General features: G+C 40.2%; 1 protein-coding gene across 2 annotated transcripts in view; it reads left to right on the top strand.

The window, feature by feature from the left end:
- The window catches only part of STAT4 (signal transducer and activator of transcription 4), a 44078-nt gene that overhangs the window by 7934 nt on the left and 15699 nt on the right, over positions 1-20445 (top strand). For both annotated transcript variants that reach the window (XM_040604476.1, XM_040604475.1), the window contains exons 4-12: positions 9841-9939; positions 10732-10824; positions 12758-12836; positions 14404-14489; positions 15382-15533; positions 16711-16869; positions 17841-17933; positions 18791-18850; positions 20416-20433. In XM_040604476.1, the coding sequence (XP_040460410.1) occupies positions 9841-9939; positions 10732-10824; positions 12758-12836; positions 14404-14489; positions 15382-15533; positions 16711-16869; positions 17841-17933; positions 18791-18850; positions 20416-20433 (839 nt within the window). The remainder of the gene's footprint in view (positions 1-9840; positions 9940-10731; positions 10825-12757; positions 12837-14403; positions 14490-15381; positions 15534-16710; positions 16870-17840; positions 17934-18790; positions 18851-20415; positions 20434-20445) is intronic.

Raw genomic sequence — 20445 nt, 5'->3', positions numbered from 1 at the left:
AAGTATGTGGAGTAGTACGTTGAGCTGTGGTATAGGTCCCTAAATACTATGACAATAGCAATAATAAAATAATTAAAATTAGAGAACACACAAAAGCCATTCAAAAGCAATCTGTAGTTCTTCACAAAAGGCAAAATGAGGAACTAGTGTTTAATTAGAAATACAACTAGATCGTTAGTGAAGAGCCGCCGTAGAAGAGGAAGCAACGCACACTTTACAAATGGCTTGTGCAGCTGTTTGCTAGACAGCAAAGGACTCGTTAGAATCAAGATTCCTGGTGCTGTTAATGAATCTAGAGAGGATTATGCCTATGAGTTGCCAGCACTACAGCCAAGCACACCCCATCTCAAAGATCTCCCCGGGCTTCATTTTTGTTATAAAATGGAGAAAACTTTCTATCCTGAGCTTCACCTGCAACATCTTTATGTAAACATCTTAGTTGCTCCGTGAAAATAACACTGGAAGAAGTGAGAACTTACCCGCCTCAAACTTGCAATACAAAGCTCTGTGCAATCTTAAGCATTGTGAAGGGTAGGAGTAGAAGCCTCAGTGGGAAGATGGGTCTGCCTGGCACCCTCGCTTTTAGGCCACAGGACCATCCCTATTCTCCCACCATTAGAGAAATAACTATGGAACGTGGCATTTCTGCTTAGACTACTGACATTCCCAAAATAATCTTGATTGAGGCAAAAGGAAACACTGACCAGCAAAACCACGCAATTTGACAAAGTTATAAGCACTTGAAAACAGGGCTGAGAAACTTAGCTTAGCTGCTGATGTTATTGCTAGCCATCAGTAGTAATTTGCTTCTCTATTTCTTGCTTTCATTGAAACGGTGCTTCTTGACATTGATCTGGTGTAAATGCACATATTAAAATCAGAGTCAGTGTTTTAGGTTAAAATTCTTCATGTTTACTTCTTACATTATTATTACTTCTCTAGTCACTAAATTGAATTTATTTCTATAACAGAGCATCCTTTTGTTGTTGTGCTCTTCGGTGAGACACAGTACAGCACAGTCACCTGCTAAGGTTAAATTCCCTGTCCATCTTCCTACAGAACTCCTGCGCCCCCACCAGCAGCAGCAGTTCTGGAAAGGGATGAGGAGAGAAAATGTTCAGAGGCAGTGGGAGAAAGAGGGGGAAAACTATGTCTGTGGTTCTTTCTGCTGCTTAAAGCCTAGATGGAGAAAAGCAAAGCAGATTAGTCACAAGGAGATGGTTTGTGCTGTTGCCATGCCAACAAAATGTAGAGGGCAGATGTTAAGTTCAGATGAGCTGCCTAGCACTTCTAGGAACAAAATTGCAGATGCAACAGTCTACATGATCTTAGCCCATGAACAATGACATCTTAGTTTTCACAAGAAATGTTTTTAAATGAGAGCATGCCTGTCCCTGATGTAAAGCTCCTGTGCAATACGAGAGTAGGTTGAGTACACAAAGACAACTGGTGAAATAGAGACACTCATGTAAGACACACACTGTCCGTGTTCCTGACTCACATGCCAAAATGTGTGGTTAGGGGAGAGCAGCCAGGCTGCAGTGCGCCAGGGGAGCCAAGGCAGCGAGGGCTCAGAGTAGCCTGGGGATCAGAGGTGGCCACCATATCCCAGTGCCCCACCGCTCTGTTTAGGCATGGTGCTGGCAGGCGATTGCCTGTGGATCCACGGGTAATCCAGGGATGTTCATCTCGGGGATGTTCTTCCCCCTCCAGCTCCGAGCTGGAAATTTGGAGGGCTCAGCAGGTACCTGCTAGCCAAGGCATAGCTCTGCGGGATGCAGCCTGGCCCGTGCATGGCTCAGGTGGGCTCCCGGGAGCTGAAGAGCCGCTGGCTGGGCTGTGCTGTGCACTGCAATGGGTGCGTGACAGCTGTGTCGGGGAAAGGCAGAAATTCCTAGAAACGTCCTTCTCATAATTGAAGCTCTCATTTATACTCTGCTCTCAAGATAACTTCTGAAAGCAATCCCTTCTCATTAATGGCAACATGCATCTGTGTCACATCACTGTTTACGGTATTCAGGGGAAAATCTGATTACATAAATCTTCCTTTATAAAAGTGAAATAACAGATTTCAGGAATAATAAGAAGGGCTGCTCTGCTCATTACCATTGAAGCCTGAGTTAATGAGTATACTATGTGCTCTGGGGAACAATTTGCTGTAAATTATGTATATTCATGATATTAATTTAATACTCACAGCAGATTCTCAGGTATTGGTGAACTTTACCTGCTCACTAGCCCTGCTAGAGCCTAAGATGAAGGGAGGATCTGAGCGAGCAGATCTGTGTGCACACCATTAACACCCTGGGGACTGTGCTTTCAAAGGGAAAGGTCACGCAGAATCACCAGATTTGCTGATTCACACCAACCAGTTATATAAAAATGAGCTTTGGAAGCACTATAGTTACAATGTGGAGCTGGGAAATAATACTTGAGTTGTATTTCTTTCTCCTACACAGTCCTACTTTCTTATGGAAAGATCTGAAATAGCATCTGAAAGTATCTTCTGTCGTCTTAATCAACATATATTAACATTACGGCACTTCTTTCCATAGAAAATTCACCTTGTTTCTAAGTAGTACAAACCAACAGCATCTGACTTTACCCAGTGCTATTTAAAACAGTAACATGGTAGTGTGTTCCTGGTTCTGTTTCATGTTCTTGGTTATATTGCCCAGTTTGTTTCCATCTGTAACGAGAATTGAACGCCTTTCTGCTTCTTCAGATAGAACAAAAATGAACATATAAAGCCTTTTTACTTCAGGTGACTGTTTATGCAAGTCACCGTACCAGCAGCGTAACATGCATAAGGGATCCTAAAATTATTTCAATACATCAAAGAAAATGGACAAAATAGCATTAGACCTGAAATAGGACATTCCAGTTGGCACTAAACAAACAATTCTAATAAGTACTGTGGTGAGAAACAGTTGCAAGGAATGGAAACATAGCCATTGATGTTTGAGTTGCAGTTTCCTGTTAAGGCTTACAACAGGGTGAGAATGGAACAAAAGAGAGAAAGTTTCTAATACACCACAGCAGATCCATTTCAAAATGTTATTTACATGTATTTAGCGCTCATGTAACCCACCAGATCAACAAAGCACCAAATTATAGCAGGAAATGCATTTTGAACCAGTGTGTCCTGCTAATACAATTCAGACTGATTTTTTTATATAAGCATCTTTCCCCCAGTGAGCTTTCCAGTTCAACCATTAAAGCTGTTTACAAAAAATTTTGTCATACAGATGGGAAATCCCTCACAGAAATCTGTATGCTAAAGCAGCTACCTGTCTGCTGTTAGCAATTGCAGGCTGGTGACTGAACAGCGGCTAATAAACATTTTTTAAAAATGATTAATACAAGACTGAAAAAAGGTTAACTTATTAGAAGTAAAATATTTTTGCATTCCTATTTATTATTTAAAGAATGCGAGTCTAAGTTCATAAACGTTTTCAGTTTGGTTTTGTAGAATGAATATGAGTTAACTTACAAGTGGAAGTAAAAATACAAGCAAACAAACTAAACAACCTCTTCTGCGCTTTGTTCATTCTGGAGTATTAAGGGCCTAGTTGCAATCAAACATCTGCCTGAGAGATTAGTTGATAATACGCACATCTTCCTGGCCAGAAGATTAGGGGGTGGCGTTAAAAAAAATATCTGTTCTCTCCCTCCTCTGCTGTTTTACCCTTTTTCATAGGGAGCACTGTACATTTATTTCTTCTGAAATAAACCTCATTTAAATAGGAAGCATTGCTACGTTATTAGTCCCCCTGGCTGCACAGCTTTACTGTCTGATGATGAGATCCACAGCCATGTATTTTTTGCAGCTGTATCTCACCCTACCTGCTTAGAAACCTGCTGTTCCGATAGATCATTCCTTGACTGGTTTTAGTGTCTGCTGTGAGCGACTCAGCAGTGGGATTTGGGGGCAAGCTGGGGGATGGAAAAAAAGATTTCTGCCTTCACAGCTCATTCACTATGGTTTCACAGCTTTGCCTATTACAGTTTGGTTGCACATGCCCTAAAAAAAAGCTATGATCTTTTGGATGTTACACGTTTTGCGATATGAGAAAAGCAGAAGTACAACACTACAGACCTATGTATTAGGACTTCCCACACATCATAGGAGCTGTCTAAAACAATGAGGTTGCCTTTAAGTTCTCTCATGTAATTTGAGAGGGGGAAGGGGAAATCTAAAAATAAAAGTCTAATGAGAGCAGTCTAAATAGATAGTGTCACAGGTACTTCCTTTTAAAGACCTAGATAAAACAGAGCCATCTTTCCAGTAGAAAGAGATTTTTTTTTAGTAAGAATACTGCCTGTTTATATACAGGCTTTCAAAAAACTCCCAAGCACTTTACTTACATCAGAGTAACACAAAGACTGACTCTTTCTTTGTATTCTAGCACTGTCTTCATTAGTCTTTCTGCCTGGATGCATAAACAAAGGTAGAAAAGAAATCAAGGCAAAATGTTGTTTGTCATATTTGAAGGTGAAAACGGGAAGTAAGCGTGTATGGTTATGCCTTCCCACCCACACATTTCTTTGAGATACATAACTATACCAAAGGTTTCTTTCTTTCAAAAATAAAATTATAGAAAAAGTTTTTTTCTCCCTGTTTCTTAATTACATGAAAGATGAGATATCTGCTTATCTAGACAGATGCTGGGTATCAGACAGTAAAATAAGCGTATCAAATGAACAACAGGGAAGGTAATGTATTTTTGCTTGAATTTGTAATCCTGTTTCCCTTCTTTCCATGTCCCATCTCCCGTCCATCAGCTTTTTAAAATATTCATTCAACTTCAACAAATACAGCAATAGTAATACTAGTCAACAGTTCCATGCCTCCAAGTAAAGCTGTTCTTGTATACAGTTAAAATGCTCGAGCAGGGCTTTTACAGCAGGAACAAGAAAAAAATCCAGCTGATGTTTTTCATTGTTTAAAGAAAAAAAAAAAAAAAAAGAAAGAGAGAGAGAGAAAAGCAGGGAAAACACAACCAAATTCTGAAGTGCTTTTTCACAATTAGAAAGCACTAAAACCTACTCAAGTCCTTTTCAAGGTCACCTTGAAAACCAGGAAATCACCAGGTAAAACCCTGACTGACTTTCTAAAGGTTGCACAGCCCTTCCTTGTACATTACAAGTGGAGACTAACAGTCACTAATACCTAATCCTCTAATGTAATCACCGAAGAGTCAGAATACTCCAGTAGTGCATATATAGTATTCATTTATAGATGTGCAGAGTATATAGAGACCTTTGACACATGAAAAGCAAGTTGGTCAATACTACTGTGGTTGGGAGTGATCTACTTTGTGATGGAGCAGCCCGCAGGAAAATTATCTAAGTTTTGGGAAAGTGAAAAATGGGAAGAAAACTGAAAGAATGACCCTCTGGTCTAGATTTGTTCATTCTTCTCAGGAAAAGCAGTAAATTCCAGATGCTAAAACTGACAGCTGTTTGGTGTTCTTTTAAAATGCACATGTATTTTAAGGTGTCATAATACATATCTTAAAGTTTCTCCATGATCTTATAGCTTACAGAACCAAATCCTGTGTTTTCCCAGCCACTGTTTCATCCATCGTAATGGATATTTGAAGCTGTTTTAAAGTTTGCTGGAGGGTCTAAACTCTGCACGCTGTAATCTATAAATCATTTTTGCAGAAATGCCTGTTTTTCTTAATGGTCTAGTAAGATACTATCACAACAGGTGCCTCTGGAGTAGAGAGGGTGCATGCTCAGCAGTGGTAGGAAGGTTTTCTCTCAGGGAAATGTCATCAGCATTCAGAGAAAATATTCACCTGTTCAGAATGAACGTTTAATTTCCTCTGTTTGCTTAAATTTAGCATCATGCGAAGAAGCCAGCCCAAATCAGATGATTTGCTGTAAACCATAATATGGAAGACCTCAGCAAAATGGAAGAGAACAACAACGACAGTAATATTAGCAGATGAGACTAATGTTTCCATTTGACACTTCAGATGAAAAGTGAATCCTCATTTTCTCTTTGTTGGTATTTATCAAAAGAGAAGTATAAGTTTTCTCTGTAAATATCTAAACCTAATAATACAATTTTGCATAACTACAGGATCCACACCCGTCCTCCTTTCCTGGCTGCCAATTCTCATGTCACGCTAAGTTAGGATTCCCCCATGTCAAGTCTCTCTCTTTTTTTTTTTTTTAATTTCCTTTATTTTCCAACTTATACTACTCTTTCAATGATAGGAAACAATTTCCCATTAGTCATTCAGAAGCCAAAGTCATTTGGAGCATATTCTGCCCTCAACCAAAGACAAAATGGAAATGCCGAGCACCAAGAGTTGGCAGTAGATGGATAATAAGGCACATTCTGAAGCAGCACGTTCTGTAGCGTAATTACTTCTCAGAAGTATAAAACATGGAGAGAAAAAATGCAGTGTTATTATTTTGACGGAGTCGAACAAATCGGCTATTGTGACTCTTAGTAATTATTGTTATTTAATAAGCTACAATTATTGAGATACTTAATGTCACAACTTATTTATTATTTATCAATGTATTATCATTGAGTTGCAATCCATCTGCTAGGTTGCTGCACCAGAGGCTGTCAATACGGCACGTATGGGACAGAGGCAGCTGTTGGAGGAGGCAGAGCTGAGCACTGACAGGGCGATGCCCGCGCAGGTGGCGCACACTCCGCTCCGTGCCAGCGGTCCTGCGCTCAGAGCATCCAGCTGTCAGGAAGGCAGGCAGGGCCCGTTCCCAGCCTTGGATCGCTCATGCTGCCCATCCACTGTCACTCCAGCTTTTGTCGGAGGGGCTGCTGCCTCCAGGAGGGCAGGTGGCCGTTCCCTATTGACCTGCTTGGTGTCAAACTGAACCAAGCTGAACAAGCACCAGACAGGCACAAGTACAGGAATCACTCTGGGCGCAGCTTAGTGCTAGAGCTTTATGAGTTAGAAAAGTGAATTTTCACTTCAGCTCTTGATTCAGATGGTTTTCTTTTCATGAAACAAAGAAAAAGAGAAAGAGCTTTTTAACATTTTGCATATGAATAGTATCTAGAAACGCTAGGAAAGTCCCTGATACCTGGCACTTTTTCTGGGGGATTTTAAAACATCCCACTGTCAGAAAATTTTTTTGAAGTGCCTCTCCTACATAAACGCATTTTCCAGCTCCAAGAGAGGATTTTTATTTCTTCTTGACTTAGTTAAATGAATTTTTACTTGACACCTTTTTGTCACAGGGCAAAGGCAAAAGGCAACCTTCGATGCTTAGAATGCCTGAATTGTGTTGGGCATCGGTAAGCTGGGACTAAACACTTCTCAAGCTTTGTAGCTTCAGATAGCCTGCAGGTACCAGCATGTGGTACGGGCCTCATGTACTAGCTCTCTATATGGAAGGGGGCACCCTGTTTTACCAGCAAAAAAATAACAACAAGCAGAAATTAACAGACATTAACTGAGGAATTAATACACACATCAGTGGATTTACACCAGTCACAGATTTGTCACCACAGCTTTCATCCCAAGGCTTATTAAAGACAGGACTTCTTTCTCCTCTAACCAAGGCGCAGATAGATGGGACAGGCTTAGCGGTATGGCTGACTGCAGCCGAAACAAGGCAAGCCTCTTCCCCCTCTGCCAGCCAGCCTCTCCCGACTTCACGTGCGCTAGTCCTTAACAACGAACTCATCCTTTGCTGAGCAGCTTCAGCCCACTGAGGAGCAGAAAACCCACTCAGCAAAAAAGCCTGAGTGGTTTCCATCCCAGTTAGCTTGCTAAGGAGTCAGGCACTGGGCCGGCACCACGCTGCCTGGAGCATGACCGTTCTCTGCAGCAATTAATTTGCTCCGGCTGTTGCTGTTGGGCTCTACCTTCACCTTACTTCCACATGAAGCTCCACTCCACTCAATCTTTTGCAGGAAGATCGTAGCCATGTCCCACAGTCCTGTATTCCCTTCCCAAAGTTCCATCCTGACATTACGCAGAGACTGCTTGGGAATATGCTCGGTAAAGGGGACCAGGGATATATTCCTGGACCTGAAGTTCAGTTGTGCTGAAGGAAGTGTGCAGTGAGAACAGTTGTTTCCCTTAGACCCAAGAAGCTGGCAGGGAGAAACGAGTGATGGCAGATCTTTGGCACTGTTTGCCATGGAAATTTGCAGTGCTTAGTGTTTCATCTGAGACATAGCATGTCCTGGGGTAGTGCTACTCACCACTTCTTTTTTTTCCAGACAACCTCCTAAAATCACAGTCTAGCCCATAACGCCTGTTCCTGAGGGTGATACAGATGATTGCTGGAGTTAAGCACCACCCTGTGCTGCGTTTAAAGCGCTCAAAGGATGCCCAGCACTGGGGCTGCTTTGGCTGTGCACTGGGTGCACTATGGGGCATGTACTTTATTTGTCCTGAGAAGACTTCAGAAACCCCAGAAACATTAGAAAGCTTAGTTTCATTGCTAGCAATGCCATGGCAGTCACAGCTGCTCTAGAAGGGAATGTTCTGTACATCAGTTATTCAGTTTTAAGAGTCCTATGTCTTTCACCTTAGCCTCAACGCAGAACCACAGTATAAGCAACAGCACGGTATTTAATACCAAATCTCCATAATTACAATTAACATTTTTAATACACTGTTTCTTTACCTTGTAATTGAAGTAAAAACATATTATGGAAAAGTCTTTCACGTTACTTGGATTTCATGCAAAAGCACCCAGGAAACGATTGAGTTTTGTCTGTCTAGTAAAAAGTGTTAGAAATAAATGTTTACTGTCATAGTAGTTGGCATATAGAAGCAGTGTGTTAACATTTCTATCAGATGTGTTCCCACCCTGTTTCTAATACAACAATTGGTATATCAAAGGGAAACACAGCATCAATTTAAGTATATATAAACTTACTCTGCCACATTCAGAGAAAGCAAGAATAAATTAAGTTCTGAGTGGCAGCAAAATGTGATGAGAATAAAAATTAATCAGAAAGAGGAAAATATAACGAGTCCAGAACTGGAAACCATGAAGGAAAAGAAATTAACTGGATTAATTCTAGTGAATGGTTGAAAACGTTATGAGCATTGAATACAGGCCATCTGAATGAATGGTATGTGAATACTGCATAAAAGGCACGAAGGATGTTGAGAAACACTGAACAAATATGTGACCGTGAAAGAAGCTGCTTGAGAGTCCTCAATGATTCCAATTTGATAAATACAGCACAAACCACTATGAGTTGAAATTGACCCAGTCCTCACTCACACATCAGCAGTTCTGTGCCTTATTTATGCTGGTGTAAAAACATAAGATATTTTTTGGTTCTTTGATTTGGGACAGGACTTGCATCTTCCTTCATCTTAGGCACATTATTTATTGAAGGAGAAAAATTGTTCAGAGACATTAAAATTTGTCTTCTGGCTTTATGTTGAAGAAGCTTTTCTGCTCACATCATTACTGTATTGATATGCTTACAACTTTTGGTTGGCAGAAGTGCTACGTGCTAACAGTGACATCCTATTTCAAATGGAAGACATGATAAAATCGTGCCCAGAATGGGCTGACAGGAAAGCCCTTTCAAAACAGCTGCGTTAGCAGTGGAGCAATTTGATCTTCACATGGTGTACATCTCAGAGTTGTATCTTTATAATCTCCGTAGAACACTGTTAAGAATATTTTATGGCAATGGCACTAACTGATGCTCCACTGCAAGGCTGAACCAGCACCAACAAAGTTCAAGAACGGTAGGGGAGTCTTTTCCACCCACACCAAGCTCTAGCTCATAGACACTGAAGCACATGGTGATTTCCAGAGGGACACCCTGAATTCTGAATTTTTAAGAGTTGTATTGACTTCTGCTTACAGGGCAAATATCATGGTAATCCCATGCATATAGCAGTGATCATCTCAAACTGTTTAAGAGAAGAAAGAAGAATATTGGCTGCAGCTAGCATGCCTGTACAGGTAATGAATTACATTGCATTAATCTGTTCCGTGTTAATCTGCTCACATGCTCTTAGGACCAAATCCTGCCCTTTCATTCCACTAGAGTGATTTGTGTGCTCTAGGGGTTACCAAACATTACCCTTTAAAACTCATGTTTGTACTTCGTTAGTGGCTCTACTGCTGCAAACATTGCTATAAGTGGACTTCTGTGTCACAGCTAATCTTCTGAGACTTTAATCTGTGGGAAAGGCTTTAAAGAGATTATTCTTTGCAAAACAGATGTGTATATTGTAAATTATGCAATGCATTAATGCACATCAATAATGTAATGCAAAACACATTCCATCTGATATGCGGAAAAGGCATTGACAGGGTTTTTGTGTTCTTTGAAGAAAGAAAATATAACATTACATATAAAACCTATTTTGGGGAAATTGTTACATAGTTAAAATCCAGATACAATTTTTAAGTCAAATGTGTCCTTTTTAATCACATATAGATATAATACTTACTCTTACAGGGTGTTGTGACATGGTTCTTTTTCAAAAATCTAATAATCTGTATCTCAGTCTCTATAATTTACTGGATATTTACTGTTTGCATTATATCCAAACCTTTTCACCTTTTGGATTTCAAAGTTAAAGGAGCATGTTTTTATTTTCTGTGGAACTAAACATATTTGTCTGTTTACATCAGTCTCCAGCTGGTAGAGGACCAGATTCTGAATTCACTCTCTATGCTAGAGCTTGCAGTACAGTTGCTATCACCTGTTATTACTCATCCATTCATTATATGGTCAATGTGTTCCAGGGCCCACTGGAAAAGTCTCTGCAGAACTCCACGGTTTCAGAACGACAAAGAAATGTAGAACACAAAGTGTCAGCCATCAAGAACAGCGCTCAGGTATTTTGGGTTGGGTTTTTTTTTTTGGTCCTGTTTGCTTTTTACACAGCAGTGATTTCCGTACAGACCTACCTGAACTATCTTTAAGCTAGGTAGCACAAAAACTTTTGCTAACAAGCTCTGCCACCCATTTTCCACTATTCTAAGAATCTCAGCCCAGACTACTCAGGACATACCTGGATCCTCAGGTTTTTACAGCTGCTCTGGGTTCAGTGTGCAAGCTACCTGTTTTAAAGCTGTCGCACTCATCCCTACGCAACTTGAAGGCAGACCACCAAGTGCAGTAAGAACATAAACCACTGTCTCTAAAAAGATGTGGCATTCAGTAAATGCATTTCTGCAACTTCACCTCTTTTAGTAGCTGGCCTTCGTGACCTCTGAGTCACATACCAAGATCTTTGTAAAACTGAAGGCTGTGTGACATAATTATGTTTTGGAAACATGAGGGTAGAAGAACATTGGGAACTGATGGTAACAATTCTCCAAGAGTTTCCCATACCATTGCAGGGCAGAGGCAAACCTGTAGCAGTGTCCCACAGAGACCTTGAAAGCTCAGTCAGAGAATACCTGCCCATTCAGGTCAAGGCAGGATAAGGATTCAGATTACCTGCAGCCTTTTTGCTATCCCACTCCCAGCTTTGCAGCAGCCTCAGTTTAGAAGCTGTATTTGAAATACCTGCCCATACGCCGTTCAAGAGCAATAGTTCTGGTATACTGGGAAGAGGTCCTAGTATCATCCTCTCATCAGTGTCTCCCTACGTGGTGAAGAATGGTTGGAGAGATGAAATCCTTGGAAGGATAAAGCTAGTTTTAGAAGAATGTGATACTAGATCTCTACCTATGTATAAAGTTATGAGAGTTGCAGAGCACAAGCAGGCAAAGCTGCAACCTAGCAGCCTACCATGCTGCTCCTTCTGCCTGCATGGGGAACCACAGCTATCCCTGAAAGGCCAGTGAAAATGAGAACAATTTCTAGATACAAGGGGGGTTTTAGTAGGTAATTAAGTTGAACACAGAAATCAGCCAGCTCCTTGTGTATGTAATTTCATACCTTAAACATATAATTTAAAAGTTTAGTCTCCAAAATAAAGAGTAAACCAAAACGACTAATTCTGCATGTCCTAATTTAGCAAACAAGTTTTTGTGTTTTCAAATGCTTAACATGCACATCCCAGGGAACTAAAAAGGATTGTTTATGAGTGGTTGGCAGAATCGAGTCTTCCTATAAACAGCACAGAAACAGACCTTCGAAGTGAAACAAATTATTTCCTGCAGTTTTATTTTCCTTCTTTTGATGTGTCTTTTTTTGAATTATTGTTTGGTTACTAGAAAACACCTTCTAGACTTTCTGCAGTACACAGGAGAACAAACTCTTGCAAAAAAGCTAAAACAGCAAAAATCTTTCATTTCTTTACTTGAATTCTTAAGTAATTAAATAAAGTCTCTGAGCTCAGCTCCTGCCTCTGGCTCCACCTTTCTTTGCTTTGCACACCCCATTCCCATTTCCATTGAAGTCAATGCAAAAGTATCCATTTGCCCTGCTTTAAAGTTCCAAGAAGAAAGTTACATTATTGGCATAATAATTTCAGTTTAGCTCAGGCTAAATGTAATAATTCCCACTTTCCACTTTGTCACTGAATTAGAAAACACAGAGTGGTTTAGCTGTATCAACTACTGTTTGACTGTGGGAGAGAGAACAATAGTTGGTTTTCTGAACAAGCAAAACAAACCTGTAGTTACAAATGTGCATTTATAATTCAGTTGCCTTTTCAAAGTTTACAAGATATTAAACCGGAGTTCCCAGAATGGCTTAAAGATTTTCAGATGGTAGGAAAAGAAAATACTACATTATGTATTTATCCATTACAAAACAAATTCCTTTTTATGTCCCTGTGAACGCACAAATAATTTTACTTTCTTTTCCCTGGGAAAGATGACTGACCAAGATGTTAAATACTTGGAAGACTTGCAAGAGGAATTTGACTTCAGGTATAAAACAATACAAAGCTTAGGTAAGAGTTCTTACATTTTTTAGATTCTCTAGGAAATGGCTCATTCCGCAACTAGACCCCAGTATTCAGGGGGTTTTGTGCATTAGCCAGTTAATATATATAAAGATAAAAATGGATTTTTAGTCTATATGAAGTTATAGTCTTGGAACATAATGACTCTTTTGGGGTTAAGAGAATCTTGTCAAGCAAGTATAGTTATTTTCTATAGATAAGCTACATAATGGCATGAAAAATAGTACATTTTTAAAGGAACCTATTTTTTATTTCTTTGCCTTTGACTTGGCCCTTCCTTGACAGGATGTGGAAGAGCCTCTTATTTCTCAGAGCAGTTATGCAAAACTGAGGTTTTAGCCTCTAACTTGGCTTTCTGTTCTTTTGTGACCACAGTGGCAGTAGCCAGCTGGTAAGCGCCCTGAATGCATGTTTGGCCAGCCTACGATGGCTGAGATCTGCACGTGGCAGCAGTCCTTGCATGATCTCTTTCAGAAAAGAAACTGAGGTCCACTTGTGTCTGCTCGGGTATCTTCATATTATCTCCCTTTGAACAAGCAAAGATGTTGGGTTTGAAATATTCAAGTTCTTAAACGTGCCAGTCCTTATGTTTAAGGCTGGATATGGCCAGGCAACTGGAAGACATCAAGATGCCACGGTTGTTAGTCAGGCCAATCATAATTACTGATCATGCAGATGATTGAAGCCTGCCCCACTTGCAAATTAACACAAGCTTATATCAATTACTTTCAGGGCTTAACATTTCAGTGTACACAAATGCTCTACACCAGCACAGCTGGCGTACAGTGCCTTACAACGTGTGTGTAAGCAATTGCTGGGGCTGTCTGCCTCTACTGAAATGTCTACCCTAACGTAATGGGAAATGTCAATCCAGAGCTTAGCAGAGACAAGGTTGGCACCAGTTTCTTTTTTGAAGGTAGCATGAAAGATGCAAGAAGAGCAACAGGTGGGGGGAGGTGAGGGCAGGGGAATTGCTGCATATAAAAGAGCATGGGGCAAGCTTAGGGAAGCTTGAAACTAACGTGTGATCCAGAGAAGGAAAAAAGTTACGGAGCAGGGGAAATACCCAGTGATCGGTACTCCTGGCTGCCGAAATCCCCACAGCGAGGAACACTATCTCTGTTTCAAATGCCTAACCTCCATTCCCCCCAGCCAGACGTGTAATTCGCATCAAGTCCAAAAAGCTTTCGTCTAGCTACTGACACCACACGCACGTTTCACTAGTATACAGATCAATCGGTGATCGGAGCAGATGCATATAACACGTGAATATGCACATGAGTAAGGAGTTTGTATATTTCTAGGTATCATCCATATGTTTTCTATGTTTTCTTGTTCCATATGCACATCTAAAGAGTGGAGTCATAAAACCTTATCTTAAACTTGTACTAAAGTTAGTCCATGCAAATGAAATTACATAATCTGCTGATGCCTGCAGTTTTTGTTTTCACAAATTCATGCTGCAGTCTGGTCATGGTTTTCCCCCTCTTCCCCTTATAAACACGCACATGCACCCACAAACACATTTATACTGACTTTTTTTTATCCCCTGCAGAGCAGAGCGACAAAAACAGCACCCTCATTAAACAGGAAATGTTGGCCTTGCAGGTGATGCTCAATACTTTAGACTTCAAGAGAAAGGTTAGTGACATGTTTTGTCATTTGCGGTTTGTTTGCTTTCTCCCCTCATTCCCACACCAAGCACTCAAACGCTTATGTGTGCCTTTTAAAATTCTCCTCCCAGAAGAACAGACAAATAACATAGGAAAAATCCACGAAAGGTTTGGGTGGGCATGGGTGATTCTGACTAGCAGTTAAGAAATCGGCAGTTAAGTAACGGCTCAATCAAGGTTACGGTTCTGCACACCTTAGAAGTGAGGTGAGGGTGTCAATTCACAGGACCTCTTATGGACTGTGCCAAATGGATAACTTAGCTGGCAATCTGTAGCTTTTAAAGTAAATAAGAAGTAAAGTAAATATAATTAATATTTGCAAAGAAAATATACCAACCCCAACAACCTACCAATGGTACCTTGCTCCGTGCAGCAACAGAGACTTGTAAATATGACAAAGATTCCCCAGGTCACTTCTTTACTGGCACAGAAAACAATACATTTAGGCAATTTGTTTGAGTCCGTGTAGTTTTTACGGTTAAAAGCGAGCAAGCAAAAACCCAATGCACTGGATATGATGCAAAACAGAAGGAGAACTTTTTGACCTTGATGGTGCTTGCAAGTGTCAACATCTTGGAGGTGTTATGCCCACAAAGAATGCAACCATCCTCCCTCCCACCTCTCTACCCCCCCAAAAAAACCCCAAGTTTTACCAAGGAAGAGTTCATAGAGATTCAGGATTACTTTCAAGTGATGAATCCAGTCACCTCTGAGTTAAAGAGGCCAAAATGGTAGGGACTAAATACACTTACTTTCAAAATAATTGGGAAAAAAAGATACCTAACTGGCACTTTCTGATAATTGCTGAATTTTGTGGCTGTTCCCTGTGGTCAGTTTATGACACCTTTCCTATTTTACAGGAAGTACTCAGTAAAATAGGGCGTGTGATTCATGAAATCGATATGCTTATGAGCAACATGCTGACTGAAGAGCTGCTAGACTGGAAGAGACGGCAGCAGATTGCCTGCATTGGGGGGCCTCTCCATGGTGGGCTTGATCAGCTCCAGAACTGGTAAGCTTGCCTTGAGCTTGTGTTTCCACTGAAAACCACAGGAAGTCTGCTGCACATGAGATGATCATTCCTTTAGATTAGTTGCCTTGCTACCTTGCAACAGCAGCAAATTAATTAGCAGCTAAGCAAGTAAATAACTAAAAATACAATTTGTTTTGGTGGGCAATGTTTGCTATTCGGAATTAATAACGTTACAGTGAACTGCTGAGCCTGAGCTGTGGTAGTTGCTCATTTTTTGGTTTGACAGTTGTTCCAGATACATGATGCATACCCTCTCGGGAGTTTTGCTTGAGTAAGAACCGTGCTGGCTGTTTGTCACTGAGGACAGTGGGAGTTTTGTCTAGGCAGGAGCTGGGTAGACACTTTATGCTTTGACTCACTAGGTACGTCACTCCTCCAGACTTCAAACTATGCAAGAATTGAATGGCAGTAATCTTGTGGTGACAACGATAAAGGTGATTGCAAATAAAAAGAAAATAGCATTATATTTAAAAAGGTAACATAGCCAGAGAATGTCAATGTCCTGGTCATTTGTCTCCCATCAAACTTCTCTTCTGGAAAAGGCGAAGTAAAAAATAAGAAGAAAAAAAAGAAACACAACCAATAACCTTTTTAGGTTTGAAGAAAAAAAGTATTTTTTGCCTTTTTTGTATGTCGTTTTTTTCCAATGAAGTTGTTAAAAATAGCATAAAAGTGTGATTTTATATACACATACCCTATTAAACGGTTAGCATGTGTGTTTGGATTTTATTTTCCTTATTGTTTTATACTTTGTCAGTCTTGGTAACTTGCTCGTTTTAGATAAATATTATCCTTTTAAAGAATACATTTTGCAAATCTACTGAGCTGTAGGAAAGAATTAAAATTGGCACAAGTGCCCTGCATGTAAAACATCAGGACCATGTATTATTTCTTCCAAATTATCACAGACAGCATTGCATTGCTGTTGATGAGGCCTGTAGCAGAAATATTTATCTTTGAAAATGAAGTAGGTAATTTGCCTGATGTATTTATACACTCATGTAAACAAAAGATGAATGGGCATGAGTTTGGATAAAGATTGAAAGCACCAGGCGGTACCGATTCTGATCTCCCCAAGCAAGAACTTCAGTAGCCATTGTGTTCCAAGAAGTGGTTTAGATGCAAGATTGCAAACTGATCTTTTGTCTTGCTGTAGTTTTACGCTGTTGGCAGAGAGTCTTTTTCAAGTTAGAAGGCAACTAGAGAAACTGGATGAACTGTTGACCAGACTGACTTATGACGGGGACCCGATCCCAGTGCAGAGACCTCAGCTGCTGGAAAAAGTCAACTTTCTGCTCTACAATCTTTTTCGGAAGTGCGTAAGCCATTGTCAACGTATATAAATTTACCTGAAGTGGCACAAATTTATTGGTAACAATGAGACCATATTGTTAAGAAGAAAAAAAAAAAAGAAAAAAGTTTGATTCTCTGAGGATCTTAAAGACAGAGTTTCCAATATAAAAAGTATGTACAGCTGTCATCAAAACTCCTAGAAGCTGAAGGTGCCAGGCAGCTCCTAGTGTGTGGCAGTTAAGGGTTTGTGACTAAGTCCTGACTCTAAGCAAACACATAAAATCCACTTATTTCAGTAGGAGTTATGTATGTACTGCTGAGAAAAGTCTTTGGGTTTTTTGTGGGTTTTTATTTATTTATTTTGGGGAGGGTTGTTGTTTGGGGGGGGGGTGTTTGGGGGTTTTTTGTGTTGTTGTTTTTTTTTTTTTAAAGTAAAGTGGCAGGTGCTAATTTGTTCCTTGTCTTTCCTCTTCTCCACAAAGACATTCTTCCCACCCCATTTCACTCTTCGATTAATAGATAAAATATTATTATCATCAATCCTTTTGCCTTTTGTACTGGCTATACTAGAGATATACCACAAGTGACTATTTGAAAGCAAAAAATTATCAATTTTTTTTTATGAAAAATGAAAAAAGATAAAATGATTGTTTACTTTCATTGGAGCCAGGATCAACGTATTTTCATACTCTGTTTTATGGTTCTGATAAAACCCTTGGTCTTTCAGACTTTATATCATATAGACCTGGTATTTTAAGACTATGGAATTTTCTTTGTTTTGGTTCTTAATGTATTCCAAATATCTGTTTGTTATGGGAACAGTTCACCTAAGACCACTGGATCATTTTGAGAACTGGGAGATGGAATACATACCTCCCACTTCACCTGTAGAGAAATAAGTCTCTAAGAGATACCAGCACTTTTTTTACCCCCCTAATATAGCTGTTTATGTATATTCCTAACAATCTATTTGTTTCACTTCCTTCCACGCAGTTCATTCGTGGTTGAAAGGCAGCCCTGCATGCCAACACATCCCCAGAGGCCAATGGTTCTTAAAACGTTAATACAGTTCACTGTTAAATTAAGGTAAGGAAAGGACACAAAGAATCCAACACAAACTCCTTCATTTGCGTACTGCATTTTATCCTGGGAAAACTGAGAAAGCACAGCAGACCAACTTGTGTCAGAGATCCTTTTGACTCCAGAGAGATTTTCTGGAATGGGGGTATAAAGGCCATAGAATCTGTCACAGTAAGTGGCAATAAAGAGTAAACCAGTGTGAGGAAGAAAGGCAGATTGTGACTGAAAGGCAGGACCTTTAGGGTTCTGTATGCATTGAATTCCTGTTTTAATGACTTTGCAAACTGAGCAAGTAACGATCTACATTGTACAAGCCAACATCAGACTACTCAGAGCCACTTTTGCATTTAGGAAAGAGTCACTTCTGCATTTTGGGGGGCTCTGGTGAATCAATGACAAGTTATTTCTTTCCCACTAGCTCCTTGCCCAATTGTGAAAAGAGCAGAGATTGGAGAGGAACTCTCATCTCGTTTCCACCTTGCAGTATAAAGAATGCATAGAGGGCTGGGATGTGTGGAAAGGGTACATGGAAGGAAAGTACATCTGCACATCTACGGTGCAAGCACAGATTATACAAATCCATATCTTAATTATTACTTCTTTGTTGCCTCTCTAGCCATTCCCTCAAACACATTCTAACTTTTCTACATACTTGCAGGGAGGGTGAAACACCTACCACTGGAACAGCCCAGCTCCTCTTTCTGAGTATACGGCCCTGTAAATCATGATATAATCCTAGATGCCTAATCTGTTTTCAGATTATAATCATTTCAGATACTTTAGTGCGGAGCTACTGGTCTCTAATATTTTCTGGTGATAAATGTATTCTGTTAATACTCACTTTTATATTTTCTGTTTTGAAGGTTGCTAATTAAATTGCCAGAGCTGAACTATCAGATCAGAGTGAAAGCAACTATTGACAAGTAAGAAACTTTACAGTGAAGATATTTTCTCTCCCACTACAGAGACAAGTCAGGTTTTTCAATTGCTACCCTATCTGATTTAGAAGTTGCTCTAAAGAGAGAAAAAAACACAACCCACAGTTAAAACATCAGGGTCATGCTTTTCTTTTTTTGATGTGGAAGATTTCTCTGCCAATGTTTTTTTTAAATCGGGTATGCCTAATTGATGTTTTCAAATTAGAGGTAAGAAGTCCATTTAAGATTTGTTTCAAGACTTTGATAAAATTCATCATCCCGGAACAGCAACATCACACAAAAACTTTAAATCAAACTGTATTGCATTCATGGGATAGTTTGAAATACTTTCAATAGTTTGAAATGGGATAGCTTTGATATACCACTTATCTCTGCTTATGTTAATAGGCCCAGTACCTTCAATGCAGCTGCTCCAAGTAGTACACAAAGCTTGTGCTTGAAAAGGCAGTGCTGTAATTAGTAACTATGGTAGTTTACAGAATTTTACCCCTGCCTGAAATTAAGGCTGCTGCATAAACTCCTCCTTTCTAAGGTGTTTGGTTCTCCTTTGTGTTCCCATTATTTCTTACAGTGATCCCAAATGAACAGGATCCCCAGGCTGATTGTTATTTCCTGAGCAAAAAGGATCTCAAAGCCTGTCTGTAATACGTTTGTGAAAACAGTGTTAATGCTGCCTGCTGTATTTCTATTTGAGTTGATGCATCTTCTCTTCGCGAGGTGTATTATTCTGAGCAATACCCAGTGCTGTAGAGCAATCTTGGTCACGGATAGGTCAGGGCACCCTAGTGTGATAAGACATGGGGCTGAAGGCTTGCTGACAAGGTATGATTTCAAAATCAGCAAAGGTGACTCAAGTCCTCGCCACCCCCCATCCTCAGCCACAGGTACGAGCTACCTCCCTTCTTCTGGCTGCTGTGCTTCTGCAGGCCCCTAAAACCCACCTTGCCCACACAGACATTTGGCCCAAAATAAGGAAGGAAAACACTCGGTGAGGAAGGAGCAAGAAACAGGCCAGGATTGATTCTTTCAAAAGCTGTGTCCTGTCCAGTCTGCTGCTGTGCACATGGTCTCCCAGTACACCGCAAGCTATTACAAGCTATACACAGTCCTGTATTGTCCCAGAAGACAGGCGTGCAGGCAGTTAATACTGCAGCTTTGAGTACAGAATCAAGACTGATCGGGGTCGAAGGGACCTCTGGAGCCCATCTGGTCCCTCCCCTGCCAAAGCAGTGTCACCCAGAGCAGGCTGCACAGTCATGCCCAGGTGGGTTTTGAACATTTCCATACCCACTTCCATACCATTTTCATTCCAGTGGCAGGGAACAAGCTAGATTAAGCATACTGCTTGCATCTAGCCAGATGCAGAAGTTTACCTGGACAGTACAAATGGGGGTTCTTTAGTTAAAACATTGCAGTTGTATTGGTAACACAAATCAACTCTGAGAAGGCAAAATCTACCAACTCAAGATAGGTTTCTCAGTACAAGTTATGGCTTACATATCTACTGATTCACAATCTGTTTTCTCTCCCCCGCCCCTCTTCTATTTCAGGAATGTTTCAACTGTGAGGTAAGAAAATAA

The sequence above is a fragment of the Falco naumanni genome, chromosome 8 (assembly GCF_017639655.2).
Source record: "Falco naumanni isolate bFalNau1 chromosome 8, bFalNau1.pat, whole genome shotgun sequence".
NCBI classification, from domain to species: Eukaryota; Metazoa; Chordata; class Aves; order Falconiformes; family Falconidae; genus Falco; species Falco naumanni.
This window is presented reverse-complemented; position numbering and strand designations above follow the sequence as displayed.